General features: G+C 31.5%; 1 protein-coding gene across 5 annotated transcripts; it reads right to left on the bottom strand.

Moving 5' to 3' along the window:
- Positions 1 to 4111: 4111 nt before the first annotated feature.
- LOC114271120 (transcription factor, putative (Protein of unknown function, DUF547)) lies at positions 4112 to 8597 on the bottom strand. 5 transcript variants are annotated; one of them, XM_082922101.1, is made up of 12 exons: positions 8053 to 8597; positions 7835 to 7951; positions 7271 to 7354; positions 7035 to 7151; positions 6501 to 6756; positions 6253 to 6407; positions 5801 to 6162; positions 5609 to 5708; positions 5348 to 5407; positions 5075 to 5158; positions 4865 to 4981; positions 4112 to 4639 (listed from the first exon to the last, which is right to left on the bottom strand). In XM_082922101.1, exons 2-12 carry the CDS (start codon positions 7892 to 7894, stop codon positions 4334 to 4336), a joined length of 1701 nt encoding a protein of 566 aa, XP_082778227.1. In that variant the 5' UTR covers positions 7895 to 7951; positions 8053 to 8597; the 3' UTR covers positions 4112 to 4333. The 5 variants fall into 5 exon arrangements, with proteins under 5 accessions (XP_082778227.1, XP_082778225.1, XP_082778228.1 ...); XM_082922099.1 differs by having other exon boundaries at positions 7271 to 7369; positions 8053 to 8383; XM_082922102.1 differs by having other exon boundaries at positions 7835 to 7930; positions 8053 to 8383.
- Positions 8598 to 11755: the final 3158 nt, after the last annotated feature.

Below are 11755 nucleotides of genomic sequence, written 5' to 3'. Positions count from 1 at the left end.
GATTGAAATAGTGGTCAAGGATAAAAATGTAATTTTAATAGACAATCTCTAAATCACTTCTAATCTGACTAGAATAGGACATACAAGAGTCACTACCTTGCTATGACGTAAGCTAAGATAATTTATCAAGGGGTTGGTTCAGTGGTAAGACCTTTGAATCTCTCGTTCAAAATTTGGGTTCGAGTCTCTATATCCCTTTGTTAAAATTAAACATAATCTTTAGGACTTGGAGCATACAGGGGCCTAAACTTCGGCCTTGACGTAGGTGCAGTAAGTTTCTCTACAGATATGCTGCAAGTGTTAAGGGACAATACTCCCTGACGGATATATTAAAATAGCCTATCCGCATATCCATCTTTCAAACCAAATAAAAAAGTAAGCTAAGATAATTTGTATTTTTGTCGTTTATGAAAACTTTAAGTTTCATTTGTTTTGGCATTTTTCTAAGGCTTTCTAGCATTTCTATTTTAGACTCAACCAAAAGTTTGTTAACTTTGATTATTTTATGCTTTATATTTTGTGTTTAGCCAAGAATTAGACTAATTAATTATTTAATATTTCAATTAAGATTTTTTTATATTATAAATAAAGTGTAAGTCTAACGGCATAAACTTTCTTCATCAATAATATTCCAATTATTTTCATTTTTATTTATTTTTAGTCGATTCTAATTTCTCTAGATATTGACATTGGTCATGTCAAATTATTATATATTGTTGCGTCACTATTTAATTGATTAGATTTAATTGCATTGATTTTACGAGGATGTAAGATAAATGACAAAGTTCTTGACAGTGAACTTGATGACAACATATCACAATAATTCTACAAATGAACTAATAATAATAATAATAATAATAATAATAAACAAAGTTGTAGTTGTTAACCTTAGTATATAAATTAAAGTAATGTTAATCTATCAGATTAATTTAATTAGCCTGTTGGGACTGTTGATTTGTTGGATTGTTGAATATTGAAAATAAATAATAAATAATAATAATAATAATAAAAGAAAGAAGAAAGACTTTAGAAGCAAGAAGATGACTTTAGTTTGGTCATTGCTTGATAAATAAATTAACTAATTAAAACAAGAGATCAAATCAAGGGCTGCAAATATTTGTTGTTTATTTAAACTCTTTTATTTACAGAATTACATATGGATAGAAAGCATATTGGCAATTTGAATGAAGCTAAATTAAGATAGTTTGTGCACCTTAAATAACAAGTTATGAGTTTTGTTTTTTCCTTTTTATCTAGGCTTGTTTCAATTTGGATCTTGCCTAAAACCATATGCAATCCACACAACCCACTTGATTTGACTTAGTTTTGAAATATAATTATTTTGAGTTTTAACTTCTTCTTCTTTTTTTCTTCTTTTTTTTTTCTTTTTTCGTGAGAGTAGATCGTGGATCTTTGCTTGTGAAGGCAAGGGCAGAGGGAATAGGGTTGGAGGGGTTACTAAGTTTTTTTTGATCGAGGAGGGGTTACTAAGGTCTCGTTTGAGAACCTTCCCTTTTAGTCAAAAAGTTAAAAAGTTACTAAATTAGTCAAAAAGCCAACAACTCATACCAAAAAGTCAAAGATTCTCTTTTCTCTCTACTTTTTGCACATCTTTTCGTAAAAAACCAAAAAGTCATCCCAACATACTAGTTTTTTTTAGCTCATATTTTAGCCAAATAGCCAAAAAATTACTAAATTAACCCGTTCCCAAACGAGGTCTAAGTTTGATTCACCGTTTATAGTTTGGACAAATATGGCTCAGTCATTAGATTACTTAGATTATTGCCTAAGGCTTACAAAAAAAATATTATATGGTCGAAAGTCCTAAGGCCTCATTTTTATATTTAAGATTGTTTTGAAAATTGACCTTTTAGTAGTTTTTTTTACTTTTTATTTTATAAAAAGACGTTAAAAAAATTAAAAAAATAATTAATTTTTTTATAATTGTGACTTCCCAAAAGAGGACTCCAAAAACTTTGGGCTGCTGCTGAGCTTGGGGAACGCAAGGGTTGGACACAGATTGGGTTTAAAATGCTCTCCTGTTCGAGTATGGGGTGCTAGTAGGCTGTGTTGGATTGCAGTTTTGGGCTTTGTCCGTGTTCTGTAGTCTCTTTAGAGAGCCCCATGGGCCACTTGTCACGTAGTTCATGGGCTACGAGAGTTTGTTTGTATGTTGGATGCAACCGATATATCACGAGGCATTCTAATTAAAATCTAATTAAGTGGAATCATTATATGTCATTACTAATGTTAATTTTTGAGTTTTTTTTTTTTTAAAAAAAAAAAAAAAAAAAAATTAATCTTAGTCAAGTTATATATATATGGAAATGTCTAGAGACCCAGACTAATCCACCCGGAAAATTTTGGGTGAATAATTGTGTGGTGAAAATTAATTTGTAATTGTGTGGTGAAAATTCATTTGTGTAGTATAGGGTCCATGTATATGAAAAATCTGAACTACAAGATAAAATTTCTAGATAATTTTTGAGTTGATAATGGTGGATTCCTAATATTACTGTATATATATTTCATAAACATGTTTGTGGATTCCTAATATTACTGTATAATTTAACTTTTTATAAACATGTTAAATTACATGTAAAACAAGACTTTGAGACATTTAAACTATTGCTTCAACAAATGGAGCGCTTTCACAAATCTGACTTTGAATATCTCAGCCTTTTGAATTTGTATGAGATAAATAACTAACAACAAACAAAATGTCAAATGTCTTATAATCACATGTAAATGAGCTCAAACTCTTTAAGTATCAAGTTTCCACTAAGTTTTTTTTTTTTTTTTTAGATAAAAAAATTATTTACTTAATAAAAAAAGGCCCCCAACTTTATTTTTAAATTTTTATAATTAGATTCAAATTTTGAAACTCCAAAAAGTTAAAATTGTGTATTTTATAATGTTTATACAAAAATGTTAAAAATATAATTCAATTATGTATGCTTATTAGTCTTTATTATTTTAGAGAGATTGAATATTTTTATGTAGTTAAAATATATGTTAGGTAAAATTTGAGATCTACTTTAATGTATTAAATGTAAAGCATAAAATAATTTGTTTTAAAGAAGACAAGAGTATGCATTTGTACCCCTGATGCAGGTATAACCCCCTTTCCCCTTCTCTCTCTCCTCGGTTGTTAAGACATTAGCCATACTCAACAAACTAGTTAATTAGCTAAACATGTAGAGGACTATTTCACAAACTCATTGGAGCCCATAAAAATAAAAATAAAAATAAAAAATACTAGACCATCAGATTGAGGGGTAATAGCTTTTTGTAATCACTCACTTTGGAAAAGCACTTTGTTCTTTTCTTCAACTATGGAATGGTAGTAGTAGAGGTAGATGGGGCTTCCTACTAATATATATATATATACAACCAAACCTAACCTAAGCTTTGGAGTTAGGACATAGGACCACTCACTGTACTGCACAAGTCAGCTGTCAGTGATCCAAAAAGGTAAAAAATAGGACCACTTCCACTTACTGATTATATTTTCATGAGAATGGGACAAAGTTGGATTCTTCCCTTCCACCTGTTCCCTACCCCTGTTTTGTGCTATCTAGTAAAATAGATATGTATTATACAGATATATATATGTGTATAAATGGGTATTAACTGATCAAAAAACTTGTGGATTTGTGAGTTGAGAAGACATTTTTGCAGATACTTTTGCACATCTATTTCTAACAGGCTAGACAGAGTAATGGGATGTCACTGTTCACACCATTCATGAAACAACCTCTCACTTCCCCATTCATTGTCAATATAGTTGGCCATCTTTCTGTGGGAAATTCTGTACTCCAATCCAGAATGAACATTTAACTATCTGTCCTCGTCCCGAGAAAATATCCGGAACTCTCGGAGCAAAGTTATGTGATGTTCCAAACCCACCTTGCATCCACGTGATTAGTCCATATCAATGGGGTCCGATCCGACCTTATATGTCGGTGTTTACATTTTAGCCCAACACCTTTATATCATAGTTCTTAAATATCATTTCTCATAAACACATTTTCTGAATTCACCACAAGAAAAAAAAAAACTGCAAGAATTTGCCCATTTCATGTAAAATTCTTCCACCAAAGCAAAACCAGAAGCAAAGAGTAAAATAATTATAATTATACCCAAAACCTCTTTGTTTAAGAAAAACATACCTTCCAAGAAGTCAATTTACTTACAAGTAAGAACAGATTATACTCCCCCCCCCCCCCCCCCTCTCCATTTTACTATGTATTCTATAGCTGTGTACATACCCATAACCTCAAAAAGTCCTCAAAACTGTGCAGACAAAACATCAAATGAAGCAAGATTTATTTTATGCACGAAATAGGTACCTGAAATTAAATTCATATGGTCTAACCCAAACAAACTGCGAAAGAGGCTCGCCTTTTCCTCTCTCAAGGCACTTAATTGCTTCCTTTCCAAGTTCATTTGGTAGTTGAAGGCATATCCAATCAAGCAATGATTCCAAGTCTTTTGCAAAGTCGAGTAGATACCAATCCAAGAGCTTTGGGATCCCTAACAGCTTCCTTCTTGTTGAAACGCCAACCGCTGCCTGTAAATAGTCTCTTTTCGCTACTTCCAATTCGTTTTCTACCTGAGAAGCGGTGTACACTCTCACCTTCATTCAACAACGTTCATGAGTCAATAATAGCGCATAAACATAGATCTAATAAGGACTCTGATGGAAGTGTTTATGACTACAATGGTAGGTCTGGGCTGGGAAACGTTTTTGGCAATAGGTAAAAACATCAGGGGAAAAAAATAACATTTTGACGAAACAGCATATAATTTGAGAATATCCACAGGATTAAATGAATCCTATCTACCCGGTGCATGAACTTACAGCGGGGGAGGACCAGCTTCCACAAGAGAGAGCAAATGTTACCAACGGTTCAGACAATTCCAATGCAAAGGCACTCTGTGCTATCATCTCATTGTTTCTCACACCTTTCGCAAAGGTCTGGTGGAAAAATTATTAATAGGGTGTAGGGGACAGCGAATTCCAATTAAAAGCTGAAAGAGAAGCTTGTATATTGAAAGGGACTCGGCTTACATATTTTGAGTGGTAAGGCAGTCTGAGGATGAAATGTTCGATGGTGATTGCATTTAGCAAGTGCCCCCCAACATTTATTGTTGCCTGAGGATAAGAGGTAAAATTTCATCTGTCAATGAATTCATATATCCATCTACACACATAAATATAGAGTTCATGTCTAAACACAAATATAAGGATGTCAATTTATGAACTAATTTAACTGTAACGACCGTCCTTGGTTAGAATACAAAATAGTCTTATCATTACATGAACAAAATGATTGCCCGTTACCTTCTGCATTAGCTCAACAACCATCTCAGGACTGTCTGGTATTCCATGCTCAAGAAATGCCTGCAGCAATGAAGTATGTGGTAAATGGCTCTTTTCTTGACATGAATGGAATATAATAACACACCCATAACTTGTCTTTTATTTAGAAAACACTTGTAAGAATGGACAATTTAACTGAATATGATCAAATATATTAAGTATCAAAATTTAGTTAAACAGTCAGTTTCTGGGGTAGTATATAGATAGAAAGGTCTCACATACATTCATCATGCACGAATTGTACGTGTTAATCCAAAAAGCTAGCTTCTCCTGATGAGTGAGGCCGTTTAAGTTGAGCGAGGCAAGTTTCCCCAGGAGAAGTCTGAGAATGCGAAAGACAAGATAGTTACAGCTCCCAGCAGATCAAGAAAGTGAAAATTGAAAATCTAATCCAATTCCAAAGCAGAGACTTACTTCAGTCTACGAACAAGAAACACAGAATTTGTTCTTCGGTTTGGTTTAATTGAGGTAGCTTCAATTGCAAGTAAATCCTTATAAGGACCAATATCTCTCTTGCCAAATTCTAAACAGATACCATAAGGGTCCTTGAACTCTGTTGCCTCAGAGTTGTCACGTGAAGTCAATGCCGAAAATGAGGGCAATGTATCCGCTGTGGCTCTACTCTTTGACGAACTCATTCTTAAGAAAATATTCGATAAGCACGTCAAAATGTTCTCAGAGATTTTGTTTGGACTATCATCTCCGGATAATCTTTCATCTCGAATAATAGGAGTTGTCACTTCTGCACTTTCATGGTCTGTAATGCTGCATTCTAGCTGGACATACAAAAAGCCCGTGTTCATTCCACAGCAATCTAGAGACTTGACTCTTAACGAAATGAAATTAGGTGTTATTTGAGCTTATACCTCTAACTTTTGAGGATCTAAGCACCTCTCAGGTGGTCTATCCTCAATGGGAGGTCTCTTTACTGGAGTCTTGATTGTTTGTATTTTCAAATTCAATGACCATTTGTTCTTTGAAGAATTAGAACATGCCTGGTTCTCTTTCCCTCGCCCATCATCTGAAAATCAAAATAGAGCATAATCAAATTTTTTTCCGATGTTTTTTCTTCAGTTAAGGGCCAATCAAAACAATGTATATTTAAAAGTAATACCGGGAAGAGAAGGTAAATGCCCCAATGTGGATGTTGCTGAACTGCCTTCAGTTTGAACTGAAAACTTGGATTGCTTTAGTTTGGAATTCTTAATTGGGTAGGGATCATATAAATCAGCTGAACTTTCCATATTCCTCTTTGAGGAAGAAATGTAAACAGCTTCCTGATAAAGGCCTTGTCTGAAATGCACGACCTGTTCTTCAAGCCTAACAACCTCCTCTTCCAAAACAGCCACTTCAGCAAGAAGCTCTAGTGTCTAAAAATTTCAGAATTCAGAATTATAATCACAATTCTCACCCAAAATACATTTTGTGGTCAAAATTCATTGACTGTTAGATAAAAAAAAATATTAGGTGAAATTGGGGAAATTGCATCAATGTCAATCTTTCCATTCAAATTTGTATGCCCATTATTCTCATTATTACTAAAATTGTTTGTGGTCCGCTTATCCAAATTGCAAATACTATTCACAATTACAAATATAAAAATGAAATCAAATATAAAAAATGTTTACACAGAGAGTGAATTACTAACAGATGGAGGCAGATAAGGAGGAAGACGAGGTAGGGCTCCCAAGGGTCTGGTGAAAGCCCTCTCCAATGCTCTGTGAACATTCTCTTCATGTCTAAGCTTCTTCTTTAGCTTATCTACCTGACAGTACAGGAACAGCATTATTGCAGAGCCATAATCAGTAGAATCAAATTTGGTATGGAATTCAAAAAAAAAAAAAAAAAAAAAAATCAATGGCTAGTGTAATGTAGAGTGGATACATCTTGTTGTAATGCCATTTTTTTCTCTCTGATTGAGCCCCTTCGACTAGTGGTTGCTTTCTCAGCATCCATTGCTCTGCTCCCCTGCATTTTCACCTTCTAATTTAAGCAATCAGAGAGAGAGAGAGAAGAAAAGACAAGAAAAATCTGCAACCCATTGTGGGAAATAATTAAAGAAAACAAGTACTTTTTTACACTTTGACAGCTGATAGATCAAAAATTCACAATCACTCAAAACAATGAAAAGGAGAAAAGAAAATAATCAAGTTTTCCCGAGAAAATTTTCCGCCTGGGAAATTGAATTGGAAAATTTTGTTGTTTTTCAACGGACTGAATCCAAAAACCCATCAGGAATTTTCACATCAGAGGCCTACTTCTCGAAAGATTCTGGGGGATTTCAACTTCCAAAGAATGGCCATTGAATTTAAGGCCATGAGTTCTTTATAAAAGTTGTAACAGCTTCTACAGTAGAAAAAGCAAACCGTTTTTCAAAAACACACATCGATTTCAAGAACCCAGCTCAGACGTTGATTACAAAGTATTAGTAATTAGTATTGTGATTACATTTTCGTGCTTCATTGGAGCTTTCATAGACTGCAATGTAGTCCGGACTCTGGTATTCATCTTTTTATTGATAGCCAGACAGACAACCAGTTCACACTGCAAACCCACAAGAGCAACCTGTCAAATCCATAAATATGTACATAAATAAACACACTTCACATATCAGAATTAGAGAAACAACATCGAATTTGACATTAATGGGAAGAAAAAAGGAAGACCTAGAGAGAGGAATATCATTCCAATTCCATCAGAAAGCGGGAAAGTTTTAACCCAAGGCGCCAAACAAGGCCTTGATGAGTCCAATCCCCGAATCCCTCGATGGGTGTGAACTAGTAGTAATAATAAATCAACATAAACCCAGGGGCCTAGAACTGGAAGATATGAATGAGGTCTTCATAGGACAAAAGAGGAAGCTTATCAGAACTAGAACTAGAACCAGAACTAGAACTAGAGCTAGATATGTACATACATATATATACTGATATAGATAATGGAATGGTACATATGTATGTATCTGAACAGAGAGAGAGAGACGATGTTTACAACTGTATGTATGTGGTTCTTCATGTCCAAATTTTTATATTGGATTTAGTTGGGGGTATTTGAGAAAATAATTTTTTTTAAAAAATAAAATATAAATAAAATATATTTATATTTCATTTAAATTTATATAATTTTTTTTTTCTTTCTAAATTTCTCACTAAATCCGGTAACTAAACCCACACGGCATTAAGAGAGAGTGTGAAAGGTAAATTAGTTGGTTGTGACCAGAGATGCAATTAATTCGTTATAAACATCATCACTAAATTGATAATGTTAATTTTATTATTTTAGATTGCAAGCAATATGAACAGTTTCTCACATCTCAAAGGGTGGTAGTAGTGGTGCATCGAGTGCGCTATAGCGCCGTACGAAAGCAAACTAAAGGCGCACAAGCTGCCTCGCAGCTTCATCATGAATAAACGTGCGCTTCTCTTGTCTTGTCTTTTTTAAAAAATCGCAAACTACAGCATCAGACCGCTTTCCACTTTTTATACTTCCTTCACCTCTTCACCTGGTTGTGATATTACCGAAATGCCCTTGAATTGTGCCTTAAATATCAATAATTATAAATTGTAGGATACAGGAGTATTTTTTTTTTTTATCAGATAGGAGATAGGAGATAGGAGATAGGAGTATGATTTTGTAAATTACACTAATCTCTTTTAAAATTAAAAATATATATTCTATTTTATAAGTTTGATATAATTGTATTAAATTTTTTTAAAATTTTAATTCACACAATATTTTATTATTTTGTTGTCACTAATTTGTTAATAGTATGGATATAAAATAATATTATTATCTCTTTTATATTGATATATATTTACCATTGTTTATTCCCATATCTACAAAATATATGTATAATTTTTATCACTTTAGTCTAGTCTTATGAAAGAAAAATTTAATATAATTAGGTCAAACTTATAAAATTTATAAGATTTTTAAAACTTCGAGAGTGGTCAATGTAATTTACTTACTTGTTTTGGTAAAGAAGAATATGAAACACAAAAATTGTGTTGCAAAAATGAAAAAAAAAACTCAAATTTAAACATCACATCTAACTAAAATAATACCCAACAATCCCTTTATCTTTTAATGTTATTACAAATTGAGTCAAGTGCTTTCATGCAAATCTTTGATTTGATTTTTTTTTTTTTTTCTATGAATGAATTATTTAACAATTAATCATAAGCAAATTAAATAACTCATACCAAACGGGGCACTAAATTACCTACTTTAGTTTTGAGGGTAGATGAAGAAATTGTCTAATAATAATAGTAAAAAATAAATTGCCCAAAACACATGACTAAAACCAAAGTATTTTTTGGCACTTGAAAAATAAAATGTGAAGACATTCCAAGAGATGGAGGCTATTGGGGGTGGGTTTGAACACATGGATCCATAGCTCTCTTTATTAATTAGAGAGGCCAGTTGTCATGCTCAATTCACATGCAGATCCATTGGACCATATTATTATTTTCTATATCATGTACATATATATATATATATATAATAATGTCTCTCCTTTGCATTTTCTCTAAATTTTTACAAGTAAAATGAAGTCATATTAATTGCTATTCTCCTAGAAATTAGTTGGTAGTTTAGCAAATCTGCATTAATTGCAAATTAAATTGGTCAATACTATGACTTCTTCATTCATGTATGTTTTTTGTCCTTTTTTTTGGTAGAATCATATCTTTCATGTTCTCTTTGATCTTTAATTTTAATAACAAAAATAAAAAGGGTGGTGGAAGATAAACTAATTAATACTCTTAATAAAGAGAAATCATAAAACATATTATCTAAATCATTCATTATCTTTAAATTACTCAACAAAGATAAATGTATTATCCTATACCCATAATTTTTTTTTTACCAAGCCATTCATTGAAAGTATTATATGAATAATATCATGTGGTATAATTATTTATATTGCAAACATCCGTTTCATGAAGTGCCATGGAACCATGAATTCCTCGGGTATTTTTATTTTTTATTTTTTAAGAAAAAAAAAAAAAGGAAATAATTTTAGCTTTTCCCTCCTCCATATCTGCATCCCTTTCACCTTTTGTAAAAGAAAATGTTCTACCTTTAGAAGACAGCACATCAAAGAGAAAAAAGGATAATTCCTTAATTACAAAACCCATCGCAATTCATTAACATTATTATTATTATTTTGGGGCATTTACACACAAATTTTAATTTATGAATTTATACTCTATTAAGTCTTGACTAAGATTTTTTTGACCTTTAATTCCTATCAAATTTTTAATAATCAGGATTGCACTTCAAATAATGATTGTTTATCATTTTTTATTATCTATAAAGGAACCTGATAATTTGGCATTTATTTTGATTTTCAAAACTATAAAATATCAACTTTCAAATTGACAAAAAAAAAAAAAAAATTATGTGCAAAAAAAAAAACTAACATGTTTTTTTTTAAAAAAAAAATTGAAAAAAATAATTATTTTTTCTGCAAAACTAAAAATTTTGTATCTATAAAAGAGCATGATGATGGAGCATTGATGTGCAAAATTGAAAAAAAAAACTTTAAAAATAAAAAAATTAATAATGTTCTCAGTTTTAAAACTGAAAAAAAAAACTGATAATATTCTCGATTTTATAAGGATAAAAACATTTAATCTCGTGCTCTGTTTTTTATCATTTAGTGAAACAATTATCTAAAACACTACTAACTATACAAAATTGATAATATTCTTAGTTTTAAAAATTGAGAAAAACTTATAATATTCCTAATTTTACTAGGACTTATTGGTTTAAATTTTTTTAAATATGACATGAGTTATCATAACATTTATAGATAGGATTTTAAGTAATTAACTCTATTATGTTTTTATTTTTTACTTTTTATTAAAAAAAATAAGTGGATTTTAACAATTTTCTCACATTGTTAAAACAGTATTATGACTTTGCGAATAAAGTCTGTTAAACACTTTTTTCTTATAAATAACTAATTTGAATTGTGAATGAACTGTTTATAGAACGGATTAAGATAGTAAAAAAATAGATAAAAATTGATCAAAATAGGTGCAGTTTTACAATTTGAATTGCAAATGAACTCTTTATAGAATGGATTAAGATAGCGAAAAAAATATATAAAATTTAATCAAAAATTTATCATGGATCGAGTAAATAAAATAATATATTCTAACTAAAATAGTGAAAAGAAGAGTAACAAGGTGATCTGAACACTTATTAAAAACAAATTAGATATAGGTGAGGAAGAGAAAAGAAGGCAATATTAATGGGCGGTGACAGACAGCCTGGTGATGTTAAACTTTTAAGGCCGGTGAAGCCGAAGGCAGTGAACAAAGCAATGGGCAGAGCCCCACACCCACAGCACGTGACAGTGAC

Source organism: Camellia sinensis, chromosome 3 (assembly GCF_055761805.1).
Source record: "Camellia sinensis isolate YWXY chromosome 3, ASM5576180v1, whole genome shotgun sequence".
NCBI lineage: Eukaryota > Viridiplantae > Streptophyta > Magnoliopsida > Ericales > Theaceae > Camellia > Camellia sinensis.
The sequence above is the reverse complement of the archived record's forward strand: the minus strand, read 5'-3'. Positions and strand labels throughout refer to the sequence as shown.

Bases quoted from the DNA above. Each gene is read 5' to 3' on its own strand.
- LOC114271120 (XM_082922099.1), bottom strand. From the start codon at position 7,894: ATGAATACCAGAGTCCGGACTACATTGCAGTCTATGAAAGCTCCAATG. The intron at 6,757-7,034 runs GTTAGTAATTCA...TGAAATTTTTAG, and splicing joins CTCCTTATCTGCCTCCATCT to ACACTAGAGCTTCTTGCTGA. The intron at 6,163-6,252 runs GTATAAGCTCAA...TTGTATGTCCAG, and splicing joins TAGATCCTCAAAAGTTAGAG to CTAGAATGCAGCATTACAGA.